General features: G+C 52.1%; 4 protein-coding genes across 5 annotated transcripts in view; 1 reads left to right on the forward strand and 3 right to left on the reverse strand.

Moving 5' to 3' along the window:
• Positions 1 to 200: 200 nt before the first annotated feature.
• On the forward strand, positions 201 to 7,163 carry LOC125949906 (cilia- and flagella-associated protein 57). The gene is made up of 8 exons (XM_049677384.1): positions 201 to 373; positions 447 to 530; positions 595 to 1,505; positions 1,565 to 2,100; positions 2,177 to 2,662; positions 2,749 to 2,986; positions 3,046 to 4,127; positions 7,008 to 7,163. Exons 1-8 carry the CDS (start codon positions 201 to 203, stop codon positions 7,158 to 7,160), a joined length of 3,663 nt encoding a protein of 1,220 aa, XP_049533341.1. The 3' UTR covers positions 7,161 to 7,163.
• Positions 4,131 to 6,526, reverse strand: LOC125949913 (sphingomyelin phosphodiesterase 1-like). Its single transcript, XM_049677393.1, has 4 exons — positions 6,368 to 6,526; positions 5,272 to 6,289; positions 4,646 to 5,201; positions 4,131 to 4,573 (listed from the first exon to the last, which is right to left on the reverse strand). Exons 1-4 carry the CDS (start codon positions 6,483 to 6,485, stop codon positions 4,217 to 4,219), a joined length of 2,049 nt encoding a protein of 682 aa, XP_049533350.1. The 5' UTR covers positions 6,486 to 6,526; the 3' UTR covers positions 4,131 to 4,216.
• Positions 7,164 to 7,241: 78 nt separating the features above from the next.
• LOC125949932 (glucose-fructose oxidoreductase domain-containing protein 1) lies at positions 7,242 to 9,112 on the reverse strand. The gene has a single exon (XM_049677434.1). It carries the CDS (start codon positions 9,040 to 9,042, stop codon positions 7,795 to 7,797), a length of 1,248 nt encoding a protein of 415 aa, XP_049533391.1. The 5' UTR covers positions 9,043 to 9,112; the 3' UTR covers positions 7,242 to 7,794.
• A 585-nt stretch (positions 9,113 to 9,697) lies between these two features.
• Positions 9,698 to 12,683, reverse strand: part of LOC125949898 (transmembrane protein 131-like) — a 22,440-nt gene continuing 19,454 nt past the window's right edge. For both annotated transcript variants that reach the window (XM_049677360.1, XM_049677361.1), the window contains exon 4: positions 9,698 to 12,683. This exon is cut by the window's right edge and continues 603 nt beyond it. In XM_049677360.1, coding sequence (XP_049533317.1) covers positions 11,190 to 12,683 — 1,494 coding nt within the window. In that variant the 3' untranslated portion in view covers positions 9,698 to 11,189.

Below are 12,683 nucleotides of genomic sequence, written 5' to 3' on the forward strand. Positions count from 1 at the left end.
CTCGTGGAGTTAATTGTCGCCCAACCTGTTGCACGCGGACGTCCCAGTTAGTAGCCATTGACCGTGGTTACCAGGATACCGCCAAACGACGTTTCCTAGGGTTTCCTTGTTGATTCGCCGCTTTTGGTGGCCTACATCTGAATTTGCTCGTACTCTGTTGACCGGAAAGTCCGTTCCTCCAAGAATTACAACATCCGAAGATGGAGAAAGCGAACCGCTCTAAACAGATCAGCATCGTGCCGAAGAATGCCTACGGCCTGCGGACGGACATTATGGGGAACGTGCACTTCACGCTGAAACAGGAAATCATCTATCCGGTCGCGGGCGTGCTGGCCTTTCACGATTTTGTCACGAATAAGCAAAAGTTTTTAAGGTAAAGTGTGACCCCTCGTGATCGCCATTATTGTCCTGGGGTGCCTGATCCGATCCTTTCTCTCTTCCGGCAGATTCCCACAAAACAGCCACCCGGAACGTATCGTTATCAGCCCGAACCGGAAGTTCATCGCCGTCGCAGAGCGTACCAACGACAAGTAAGAATTGGCCGTTGGATCCCGGTGCAAATACTACCTAATTCGATTCCAATCTCTTGAACAGTAAATCGATGGTCAACGTGTACGAGATCGAGACGTTGCGCAAGCGAAAGACGCTGCAGCTACCACCGGATTGTCCGAACACGCAGATCGGTAACATTTGCTTCACGCACGATTCCCGCGGTGTGGCGGTCCTGTCGGTCGAACCGGATGCCTTCCTTTCGATCTTTTCGTTCGACAAAAATGATTCCCTCATTATCGGGCGTGCCTCGAACTCGAGCCAGCAGGGCCAAGCGATCTACCTGTCGTGCAATCCGAGCGATGCCACGATCGTGGCCGTCGGTGGTTTTTACATGCTGAAGATCATGAACCGGACCGATAAGGGCTTCGGCCAGATCGGTACGATCAAGGGGGATGATCTGCTGATCACGTCCATGACATGGCTGTCGTCGGAGGTACTGGCCGCCGGGACAGCCGAAACCGAGATCATCTTTGTGGAGTCGGGAGAGCTAAAGATCAAACAGCGAGCGGACGAAATCGAAACGGTCGATCTATCGGGGGAAGGCGATCTGGAGCAGGTGACGACACCGGCCGAGGTGGCCGGTCTTAAGCACGACCATCACGATGTCCTCTGTTTAACGCAGTTCGAGAAGGGCTTCCTTTACTCGATCCACAACGTGGTGCACGTGTTCGAGCGCGAAACGAACTACAACTTCCGCAAAAAGTCCATCATCCGCATCCCGATCACGTTGTACGAGCCGGAGCTGTACAAGATCTGCAACGTGGCGGTCAATCAGGAACAGGATACGATTGTCGTGGCGACGAAGCATTCGCAGATCTACATCGGGATGCTGATCGTACCGGAGACGCTCAAGATCAGTGAGCTCGTGTTTCAGCATCTCGGCGAACCGCTGCACATCCGGGGCATCATTGGGATGGCCGTTTGCTCCTGGAAACCGATCGTCATGACTGCGTGTATGTAGCGAGCTGGAGGTTTAGCAACTCACATCTCTAACCGCCCCTCCATTTTTCAGCTCGCGACCTTACGATCCGCGTGTGGAACTACGAAACGATGAAGGTGGAGCTGGTTAAGAAGTATCAGATCGAGATCGGTGTGATCGCGCTGCATCCATCCGGTTTCTTTGCGGCTGTCGGTTTCATCGATCTGCTGCGGTTGCTGCAGATCCAGCTGGACGATCTGCAGGAGACGAAAAGCTTCAACCTGGCCAGCTGCACGCAATTGCAATTCTCGAACCAAGGCCACCTGTTAGCGGCCGCCCACGGTAAAACGATCACGTTGATCTGCATCTTCACGTTCGAGGTAGTACAGACGCTGAAGGGCCACAATGGAAGCATCCTGAGCCTGTCCTGGTCCACGGACGATTCCATCCTGGCATCCGGTGGTAACGATGGAGCGATCTACAAGTGGAACGTGGTGACGGGCGAACGGTTGGAAGAGGTCGTCCAGAAGGGTATCCAGTATCGGTCCCTTGCCCTCACCAGCGATGCGCACTCGGTCTACTCGATCACCAACACGGGGCTGATACGAGAGGTGGCCAAATCGGATATCGTAAGATCTCAGTTCGGCATTCCCTAGGTGCATGACCGCCTACTAACTAATGTCTGTTCTTGTCCCCTGTTTCCAGGCAAGAGAGTTTAAGATCCCTGAACTAACACCCCTCACCGATATGGCGTTAGCTCGTTCGGATGCCATTTTGTTCGTCGGTAGCGTCAAAGGACATCTGTACAATGTGCAGGTTCCACTGGTGGACACCAGCAGTGGCAATTGTACCAACTTCCGTTTCTTCAACACGAAAGTGACAAAGATCTGCATCACGTACGATGACTGTACGCTGATCACTGCCGCGGACGATGGAACGCTGATCGTGTGGCACATACTGAACAACGAGGGTCGTACGGCACGCCACGCGCCCGAACTGGGACGCTGTGCCGATGTGCTGATTGCCCGCCAGGAGCTGATCGAGAAGAATGAGGCGATCACCACGCTCGAGATGCGTATCCAGCAGCAGAGCGCAGAGTTCCAGTATAAGATGCAGCAAGGTGATGCCTTCCATTCGGAGCAGATGCGTGACATCCACAAGGATTACTGTGCAGCGATCGAGAATTTGAAGGTTGGTACTACTACCTTCATCGAGTACCACGAGTGGTGATAAGCGTAACAATTTCCTTATGTCCTTTTCCTTCCACGTGAAAATAGAAAAAGAATGTCGATATGGAGCAGGCGCACACGGAAGAGTTCAACCTGATAACGGCCAGCATCGCGCAGGCCAAGGAAGAACACCAGAAGGAGATGATGGACTTTGAGGCTCAGTTCCACGAGAAGATCATTCTTGAGTACGATAAGCTGACCGCAATGAAGAGCAAGATGGACGCGATGCGGGAGGAGTATGAGGTGAAACTTCGGCGATCGGCTGGCTGTTTGCAGGACACGATCGGTAAATTAAAACAACCCCCTAAATCAGCCCATCGTTCTAACCAAATGTTTCTCCGGCAGAATCGATGGAAGCAGACCAACGCCGGTTGTTGAACGAGAAGCAAGAAATCATCGACAGTCTGCTGAAGGATATGGAACGGAAACGGGAAGAGTTCGACGAGTACTGCCGCCAGGTGGACGTCGATAACGATCGGCACAAGGTGGAGCTGCAGCTGCAGTACGAGAAGAAGCTGCAGGAGGAGGAGGAAAACTCGATCAAGTGGCGAGGGGAGGCGGGCGTTTTAAAGAAAAAGTTCTCCACCCTCAGCCGAGAGGCCGAAGCGTACCGTAAGGAGATCGAAACGATGCAATCGCAGCACGGCAAGTTCCAGCAAAGCATCCGGCAGCACCAGCGCGAGATCGAGGCACTGCGCCGGGAAGTGTCGGAGCGTGATGGGACGATCCGCGAGCGCGATCGGAAGGTGTACGAACTGGGCCGAAAAAATGCCGAACTGGAAAAGTACAAGCAGGTGCTGGCGCTTAAGATCAGCGAACTGAAGGCCCAGATCGAACCGAAAGAGCGCGAGATCAAGGAGCGGAAAGAGTTCATCCACGAGATGGAGAAGAAACTGGAGGAACTGCAGCAACTGAACAAACAGTACGAGCTGCAGTTGCAAGAGATCCGCGACAAGTACTACGGGCTCGATCTGGAGTTGCGCCGGGAGCGTAGCCGGTTCCGTAATGCTAAGGCCGTCCAGCAGCGCATGTGCGGCGAGATCTACCAGGTATCGGGGTTGATACAGCGACCGGAGGAGTTGAAGCGCAGCGTTAAGGAGCTCTGCCATCGGTACGCCGAGGACAAGGAGATGCAACGTTCGCTCGCCCTCGATGAGGACGTGCAGAATGAGTTTCTGCGCCAGCGCGAGTACCTCGAGCGTATGACTAGCAAGAGCGCGAAGCAGAAGAGTGCCCAGCGTAAGGACGGTGGCGAATCGCTTAAGCTGATGAGGGAAAACATGGAGCTGCTGGCCGAGCTGAACAAGCTGCGTGAACTACTGAACGAGAAACAGCGAGCCAGTACGCGTATGGAAGCGCTACTCGGGCTCTCCAGCAAAGCCATCTCTCCGCGAGAAGCGAAAGAGAAGCTGGAAAAGGCTGTTGCGGTGAGTGATACAGTACATTCGTACAATTTAAAAGTTGATAAATTTGAACATTCAGCTTCATTATTCAATGGTTCTGCTTGGAGAGAGCGTTAGGCACCATTAACAACCGAACGAACTTCAGGCTGTGATTGATAGAGCGCCTCACAGATACGGTTATCGTCGTGCTCGGTACGTACGATCGCACACAGTGCCTCCCGGAGACACGTTCCCGTGCAGCCTTCCTGGAGGAGCGGATCGGCCCACTTCTGCTTTGCACGCCAATAGCTGGCCAATTGTTCCTCGGATTGTGCAAACCGCTGCATGAGCCACCCTAGCGAATCGAGGCTAAGATCCGGTAGTTGATAGTACTCCTTGAAGCTGTACGCACGGAACCATTCCGGCCGTCGATCGGGTGACTCATTGGCCGCCGTTAGATTGTACATCCAAGTGTCCTGCTCGATCGGTTCCTGGAAAAAATATGGAACAATGAATCCGTTTCACGGCAATCGGTGCTACCGGGTCGGTGTGAGGACACTTACAAAGCTGACGGGATCAAACAGGAACACCTTGTAGTTGGGATTGAGCTTCGTGAACGTCGTCGTCGATCCACCGTTCCAGGCCACACTGATCGGTCGCAACGGATCGACGGTCGCGCGCGGATAGTACAGATTGAACTCGTCTACGTGCGAGTGCCCGTTGAATTGAGCGGTAATGATGTGCGCAAACCGTTCCACAATCTTACGATACTCCCTGGTCCAACCGACGAAACAAGAGTCATCGTACGAAGGCACGTGAGCCAAAATGTGCACCCGCTCGTTGGCATGTTCCGCTTCTAGCAGCGTATCGTGCAGCCACTGTAGCTGCGGCAGGAAGTAGTCCAGCGAGTAAAACAGCCAGAAATTGTGCACGAAACAGGGGTTGTTGTTGAGTCCGATGATACGCAGACCGTACGGTGTACGGACCGTGTAGTAGCCACCCTCGGACAGCGTTTCACGGATCCGGCCCGTCATCGGTAACCAATCGGCCCACTGTTCGATGATAAAATCGTACAGATAGTTTGTCCGGAGTGTCTCAGTCACGGTGTGAGGAGCGTAACTGAAATGGAAGAGAAGATGAACGGTCAGTGGTGATCTGCATCCTTTTTGATCGGGGATCGTTGGCTTACAGATTCGCAGGATGGGATTCGTGATTACCGAGGATCGGATAGATCGGTACACCGGGGAAGGTGCGTTTCATGAGATCAAACACCTGCCGCATCGCCTGCTCGTTCGTCTCGATCGTCGTGTTCCAGGTGAAGTGATGCACGATGTCACCCGTGAAGTAGATCGCATCGATGTGCTCATGCTGGGTGCGGATGTGTTCCATCACATCCACCACCGCATGCCACGGTGTGTCGCAATCACGATAATCTCCCCAGTAACCGGCACCACCTGATGTTCCATTTGCTGGCGGAAGATTCGGCAACACACGACAGCAAGCTTCCGCCCGACAATCCGCATTCACACCGATCACATACTCCGGATCGTAATGGATGTCGGTTAGGTGTACGATCGTTAGAGGATCCCGTGATCCCCTATCACCATGCTTGCCACCTTTTCTTATAGGACACTGACCTTCTGTAACCGCACCGGACTTCTTATCACCTGCTGCTGCTCGTGCCACAAATGAACCCTCGATGGTGTCCTGATCGCGCACCGGAGCACTCGCGATCGCGATCGTACGATAGGCATCGGGTGCACTAACGTTACGCCCATCACCCAAACAGTCCAGCTCCTGCAGGTACACCTGGCAAATATCGGCCGGTTCGGGGAATGGCTGCCGATTCTCCAGCACGTACTGTATAATATCACCGTTCAGACCGATCACACCATCACACAGGTACGCCTTGAAACCCAACAACCGGCAGAGGCGACCCGCGATCGCACGCAAACGCTCGGTACGCCCATCCGTTAGCGATACCGTTTCGTTGTACAAACTCAGGAACAGGTAGGACGTGGACATACACAGCAGACAGCGGCCGGCATCGCGTGCCCGGGTAAATCCATCGATCAGAAAATTACCGCTCAAACGATCGCGATACTCGGGCAGCAGCTCGAAGAACGGTACGATCTCTTCCTCCCTCGGATCCGCCGGTGCTTCGATCAACGGACGAATCCTTGGCAACAGCGCCTGGTTGTATTGTGCTGCAGAAGGAAAACCAGAAAGGGAGTGTATTAGGATCTGTGGAGGACGTGTCAGAAGGCTGGCCAGCCCTAACTTACCTAAATCGATCCGATAAGGCGAACCTCTTGGCGAACCGTTTGTGGTATCTTGTGCATTTGCTCCGGCCAAAGCGAACACACCAGCGACCAGCGCTAACAGCTGCACCGTGGTCGTCATCCCGATTCTCGAACGCGCGATCTACGACTGGCCAGCTCGATCGTCTCTCAATCTCTGGAACCCTGACCGTGCCGTTGGAACTGCCGTGGGACTGATTAGAGTGAATGCGAAGCGGAGAGAGTCAAACCCCATCGACCTTTTGCGGTCAAAGGTGCTGTTGTGGCATTGATAAGACCGCGTACCACAACGTACCGGTATCTGCTGGTATGTTACTTGGTATGGGAGTATGGACCCCCATGGGCTACCATCGAGCATCGATTATGCAACATGAGAATGCATTTATGCAAATGTGATGCTACGCCCTCAAGTAGCCCTTAGGTGGGAGGCATATGAGGCACTTGGTGGAGGAGGAGGAGGGTGTATTAGTTAATCGCGCTTGTCAATAATTAAAAGCAAATAACCTTCCGTTTCCATAATGAGCTGCAACGATTACACGCCTCGTAGCACGTGTGCGCCTTGGAAGCCGCTTCTTTTCTCGTACTGATCGTGTTCCCTATTTTTTCTCGTTTCTTGTGCTAATAGGATCGCGATGCGATTGAAGCGCAGCACCGCGAGCAGATCAGCAAACTGGAGGATATGGTGCGTACGCTATCGGCCGAGAATCAAACACTCCGTGCCGACATGATCGTGACGCAGGCTGCGCGAACCAAACCGAACACCCAGAATCTAAAGTAGACCGCATGGGGCAAATATGAAGACACGGAGATTTCGGAACCAGCGGCCATCCCGTTTTCTAAATTCCCTGCGTCGTGTGCGTATGTTAGTATAAATAGAACGTTTTTATTCATCTCGATGTAAATCAATAAACCAAATTTTGTATCGCGAATCCCCTCCACCACCGTATCTGAGGGAAGAATAAGGATTATCGATACCGGCAAATGAACGAAACAATGGGCGCGAGCGGGCGGAAACGAATGATCGATGGGAGACGGATGGACTAATGGACGGGCTGTTTATGATGACGAAGGGAAATAAATAAATGATTCTCTCTCGCGTTAAAGCCTAACGTTTGCTAAAGATTGTACTCGATTGTGTGGCGCCAAAAAAGCATCAATAGAAAAAAGAGGCGGGTAGGGTCCCTAGCCCCGGCCATTGTTTGTCCATGTGTGGGCAGGCAATCACGTAAGTTAGCGTTTGGTTAGCGGTAATCAGGGTCGGGAGTCACTTCACAGTTAGCTATCCTACACGTGTTCAAGGACGTCCGTTTAGATTAGCGTTTCGCTAGCGCCGCTACTACTAAAGACAATAAATAGAGTAAACGTGGTTTCAGTTATCAAAAGAGCACACCGGAAGCCCCCCACCGGAGGTCTCAGAAATATCCGGTGGCATGGTTAATACTGGGATCGGCACGAATGGCCGAAACGGAGGCGATACGTGCGGCCGCACTGGCCAGCGCGCTCTTCTGATTCGTCGGTGAGGTATCGGTGCAGATCGCGACTTTGGTCCAGCAGCGTTCGTCGCTCGATTTGCGCACCGCATCGAGCACCGCCTGGACGTATAGGCCATCCTCGAAGGTGGCCGCCGCCTGTACCGGTTCCTTGATCCATCCGGCACTCTCCTTGTTCGGGTGGAATGCATCGCGCAGTGCACCGACCAGCTTGCAGAGACCCTTTACGTACGGTCGGGGCAATGCCGTGTCCTGGTTGGGTGAGAACTGTAGATCCTGCACGTCCACGTACAGCATCTCCTCCTTGATCGTGCCCGTTTCACCGTTCCGCCGGTGTCCGACGAGATCGCCACCGCGCACGGTCAGGTGACCGCTCGGACCGTACACGACCACCTCCTGCTGGAAGGCGTTATTCGAGAGGTGACAGTTCACGTTGACCGTCACGAGGGTGCCCGGTGTCGTTCCGTTACCTTCCAGCTCCATCTGGAAGGTGCAAAAGTCGGGTGCCGTTATCCGCCGGATACCGGCGATACCGTTGACGTGCTGGACGTACGTCCGCACGGTACCGTGCACCCGGACTGCCTTCCGTTCGGTGAGAAACTTCACCAGATCGATCACGTGACTACCGACGAGATTCAGCGCACCACCACCCATCGTCTCGTCGCACAGCCAATCGTAGCGCGCCCGGAACAGCGACCCCATGCGCACCTTCACGTCGATCAGCGAAAGATCGGTGGCCGGACCGAGGTAGCCATCGTGGATCGCCTTCTTCATGTGTGCGATCGCCGGTAGAAAGCGGAGCGAGTGGTTCACGATCGAGATGAGCGTCGGGTAGTACTGGCAGGCGCGCACCATCTTCAGCGCATCGGTCTGCAGCAGACTCATCGGTTTATCGCACACCACGTGTTTGCCGATGCCGAGCGCTTTCACCGAGATCTGCGCGTGCAGATACGGTGGGCAGGTGATGAACACGAGATCCACATCCTTCCGCAGCAGCACATCGTCGATCTTGGCCGTGTGGAATGGGATGGCCAACTCCTGGGCTGCCTGTTCGGCTTCCTTTAGCGTGCGACCCCAGATGGCCACGATGTTGAAACCTTTGTCGCGCAGGATCGGTACCAGCACGTGCGTTACCTCACCTGTCCCGAACATTCCGATGCCGGGCAACATGGTTCCCCGCGCTGGTTCCCGGTAATTTCTTCCCAAAATTCCAGAATCCAGCCAAAATCCAGCACCAACTCCAATTTTTTGTTTGTTTTTGTTTGTGCTGCTCGACCCGTTGCTCGAAGTATTTCTGCTCGATTATGGCACCTCTCTGCTGTAGTTTTATGGGACATTTGAATCAACGGTTAATCACGAATCATCGCGCGAAAATTAAAAATTTATTAGCCGTGGCCACACGGGGCGAAAACTCTAGCGCAAACGAAAAAATTAATGCCAAAACTTTTGCGCTTCGATATGTTTACATGGCCGGGTTGAGGAAATTAAAATCGTTTTTTTTTGAAGAAAAGGATTGAATACACTAGCAATGATCACTCACTGTCGATGTAAACCACAAAAAGAACATATTGTGAGCCCTACCGTTTGCAAAAAGCTTTTACGCTAGGTTTTACGCTCCACGGACCAATAATCGTTTGACAGCATGTAAACGGCAAGCGTAAACGTTTTGGCATTAATTTTTTCGTTTGCGCTAGAGTTTTCGCCCCGTGTGGCCACGGCTATTTAACAAACAAAGAATTAATATTACTGGAAATGAAGAAGCTGCGGGCTCGGTAATAGGTCTGCATTCTGTTGAAAATCTCCCAAAGGTACGTTCTTTCGAGCTTCATAATACAAATCACTCGTTTGCTGTTCATTTGCTGATTATTTCATCTTTTCACTCCGTGTGTTTGTGTGTTTTCAATTTATTTCATCATAAATCACTTCATTCTTCATAGTTTCATGCTTGCAAAGCTTCTCAGCTATCTAGCCGTTCGGCTATCTCCCCTCCTCCCTCGCACTCCTCGCGTTATCGATAATTCACAATTAGTAATTCGTCAATCGTTACACGTTTCATATGTGGGTCTTCTTGAGCATCAGGACACTATCAACCAGACCCTCACTTTGCCGCCTCTCCTGTGGGGGTTGCTGTTGGACGAGCATGCATCCACCTGCCCACGCTGTGGAGAGCAGCTGTTGGCTTCATCACTCATTCAGCGCCATCCGGCCACGCACGTTGCGTTTTCTGCGCACACTGTTTGCGTAGTATTAGCTGTGTTATAGGGATCTATTAGTTATACTTCTTGTAGAATTTATTGATTTGTTTCTTAATTCATGCTGCTCTTCTCTGTCGCAATCCTCGCGTGCAAAGCGTGCCTCTGCCGGAATAAATATTCATTTCGCCATTTCGTCACCCTTCCCCCCCCCCTCCCTTTTCCTATTAGCTTCTTGTGCGAGCAGTTCATTGGTTGGTTTTTGTCATGCAAAGGAGAGTGGTGATCGTGATCATCGTGATAGCAGCAAACGAGGCGAGTGAGGTGCAGATAGAATAAAGCTTCACGGCAAAGGAAGCTCACGTCCGTTGACTCCAGCACTCTAGGCTGCTGGATGGCAGTGCGCGGTAGAGATGCAAATGTAAGGAAGAGTAAAAGAATAAGAGATGGAACGGGTATTTTAAATTCTCGCCAGGGTCGTCCGCGATTCAGCACGGCACGGCCTTGTAAAAGATCCGATTCAAATTTCCAATCCATAATCAAACTCAGAACAGAACTAAAATACGAAAAAGTGGAAACTTAAGTAAAGTAAAAATAGCGATGGTGAAGCATAAAGAACCAAGTGAAATTATTGTATAGGAAAACTTGATTGATAAAGTAAAATAAGGAAGTGGAAGCTTAAGAGTGAGTAAATAAGCAAAAAGCGGAAAGCAAAACCTAAAAAAAAACTACGGTCCAACTGAATAATCGACCGGTGAAAAGGAAAAATCGAACATCGTAACGGCTATCATACGGCCTCTGGATGTTTAGATGGTCGACTAAAACCAACGGAAGCCATCGCATCATCCTATGAGTACTCCCATCATCACATACGAATAGATATCGCAACTTCACAAGCGCATACGGAGCGCATATTCGAGAAACGCAAATAATTAAAAACAAAATAAAAACTTGAAAGTCTAGCGTCCCACTCGACCCAACTGGGCTGACTGGGCCGACGGCCTAGACTACAGCAAAGGAGAAAAGGGTGTGAGAATTCATTCCAAAGCACCAACAATTCGGTGTGTTGCGGACAAGCATCTTTTTAAGCATGTGAGCCTATGCTAGCAAGAAGGAGGGGACATATCACTTCTTCCTGGTTGCTGCCCACGGATCACTAATGCTGGCCGAGGTCCAGATCGAACCGAGCTGAAATGGATCGTATGTAGAGGAGGCGGGAGCCACCATAGAAGAGGGGGACGATGAAGCGGCCGATGAGGATGATGCCGCAGAGGATAGTGACGCAGACGAGCCGGACGAGGATGATGCTGATGATGCTGATGCGACGGTTGGAGCAGAATGCAGTACCGTTGGCGATGCACGTCCCACCACCACCGTGGGTGAAGATGAAGACGGTTGTGCTTCATCGGACGATCGTTGACGTTGCAATTGTTGATGGTGCTGCTGTTGTGCCTGGATAAGCATTTGATGCTGCTGTTGCTGCTGACTTTGCTGCATTTGTTGCTGAAGATGCAACAGGTTACTGGCGTAGGTTGGGTTTGTGATGGAGCTGTTGGATCCACCGGTGGTCGATAGCAGATTGGAGAAACCGGGCGGTGGTGCGATAGCCGATTGTGTCGGTTGCCACGAGTCGTTGGCTCTAAGATTGGGGCGCCGATAGTGTACGGCTGGATGTTCCGTGACGTTGTTTACATTGTCGGCCAGTGAAGGAACCGGCATTGGAAATAAACCATGGGCACGCGCATGAGCCAATGCAAGCCTGTCCGAGGAGTACAGCATCGAGGAACCCGTTAGATCCACCTGTGGTTGCTGATGGAGCAAATGCGGTGGCTGACCGCTCTGGGTAAGGTGCTGCTGCTGATACTGAGTCTGAGACGCAAGAAGATTGAAAAACTCCGCCGATTCCCATTCAGGCAAGCCGGAGTTTGCCGGTGGGGAGGAGGGAAACTTGTGCGACGATAGGGGCCAATCTAGGGAATTGTTAGAGGCCATACTGTTTCCGTGATTCCATTCGGGTTGCTGTTGCTGGTGTGCCAGCAACATGGTCGACGTGTTGCGATTACCGACGAAATCATTTCCCAAGCCACCGAGAGAAACAGTGGTACTGACATTGTTGCCAGTCATCGGAAAACCACCGCTATGTTGCCCCAGGGACGGTGTCGTCAGACCATTCGATGTTCCAGCCATAGACGAAGGAATGCCTCTATATTGATCCTGCTGCTGCTGCTGTTGTTGCCGTTGTCGCTGTTGCTCCTGTTTGATCGACTGAAGATCGGCAAACGATTGCGTGAATAGACTGTCCGAGTGGTGTGTTCCTCCGTTGTTGGTAGAGGTGCTACCACCGGTCGATGAATCGGACCCGCGGGTTGCTGACAGATGTCCAGGATTGTGAATCAGCTGACCTCCGAATGGTTCCCAGCACTTTGCTATACTACCACCAATGCCTTGTCTGCCGAACATAGTACCATCGCTATCGGTTCCTTCCTCTGTACCATTTCCGGTCGGAGACTTCTTTGTCGTACCAATCGGGCCCAGATTTGCCGGCCCGCCTGTTACGATAAACGGAGCTGATGTAGTGCATGATTCACGTTCTGTCTCAACCTTATTCGTGTGCGGTTT

Source organism: Anopheles darlingi, chromosome 2 (assembly GCF_943734745.1).
Source record: "Anopheles darlingi chromosome 2, idAnoDarlMG_H_01, whole genome shotgun sequence".
NCBI classification, from domain to species: domain Eukaryota; kingdom Metazoa; phylum Arthropoda; class Insecta; order Diptera; family Culicidae; genus Anopheles; species Anopheles darlingi.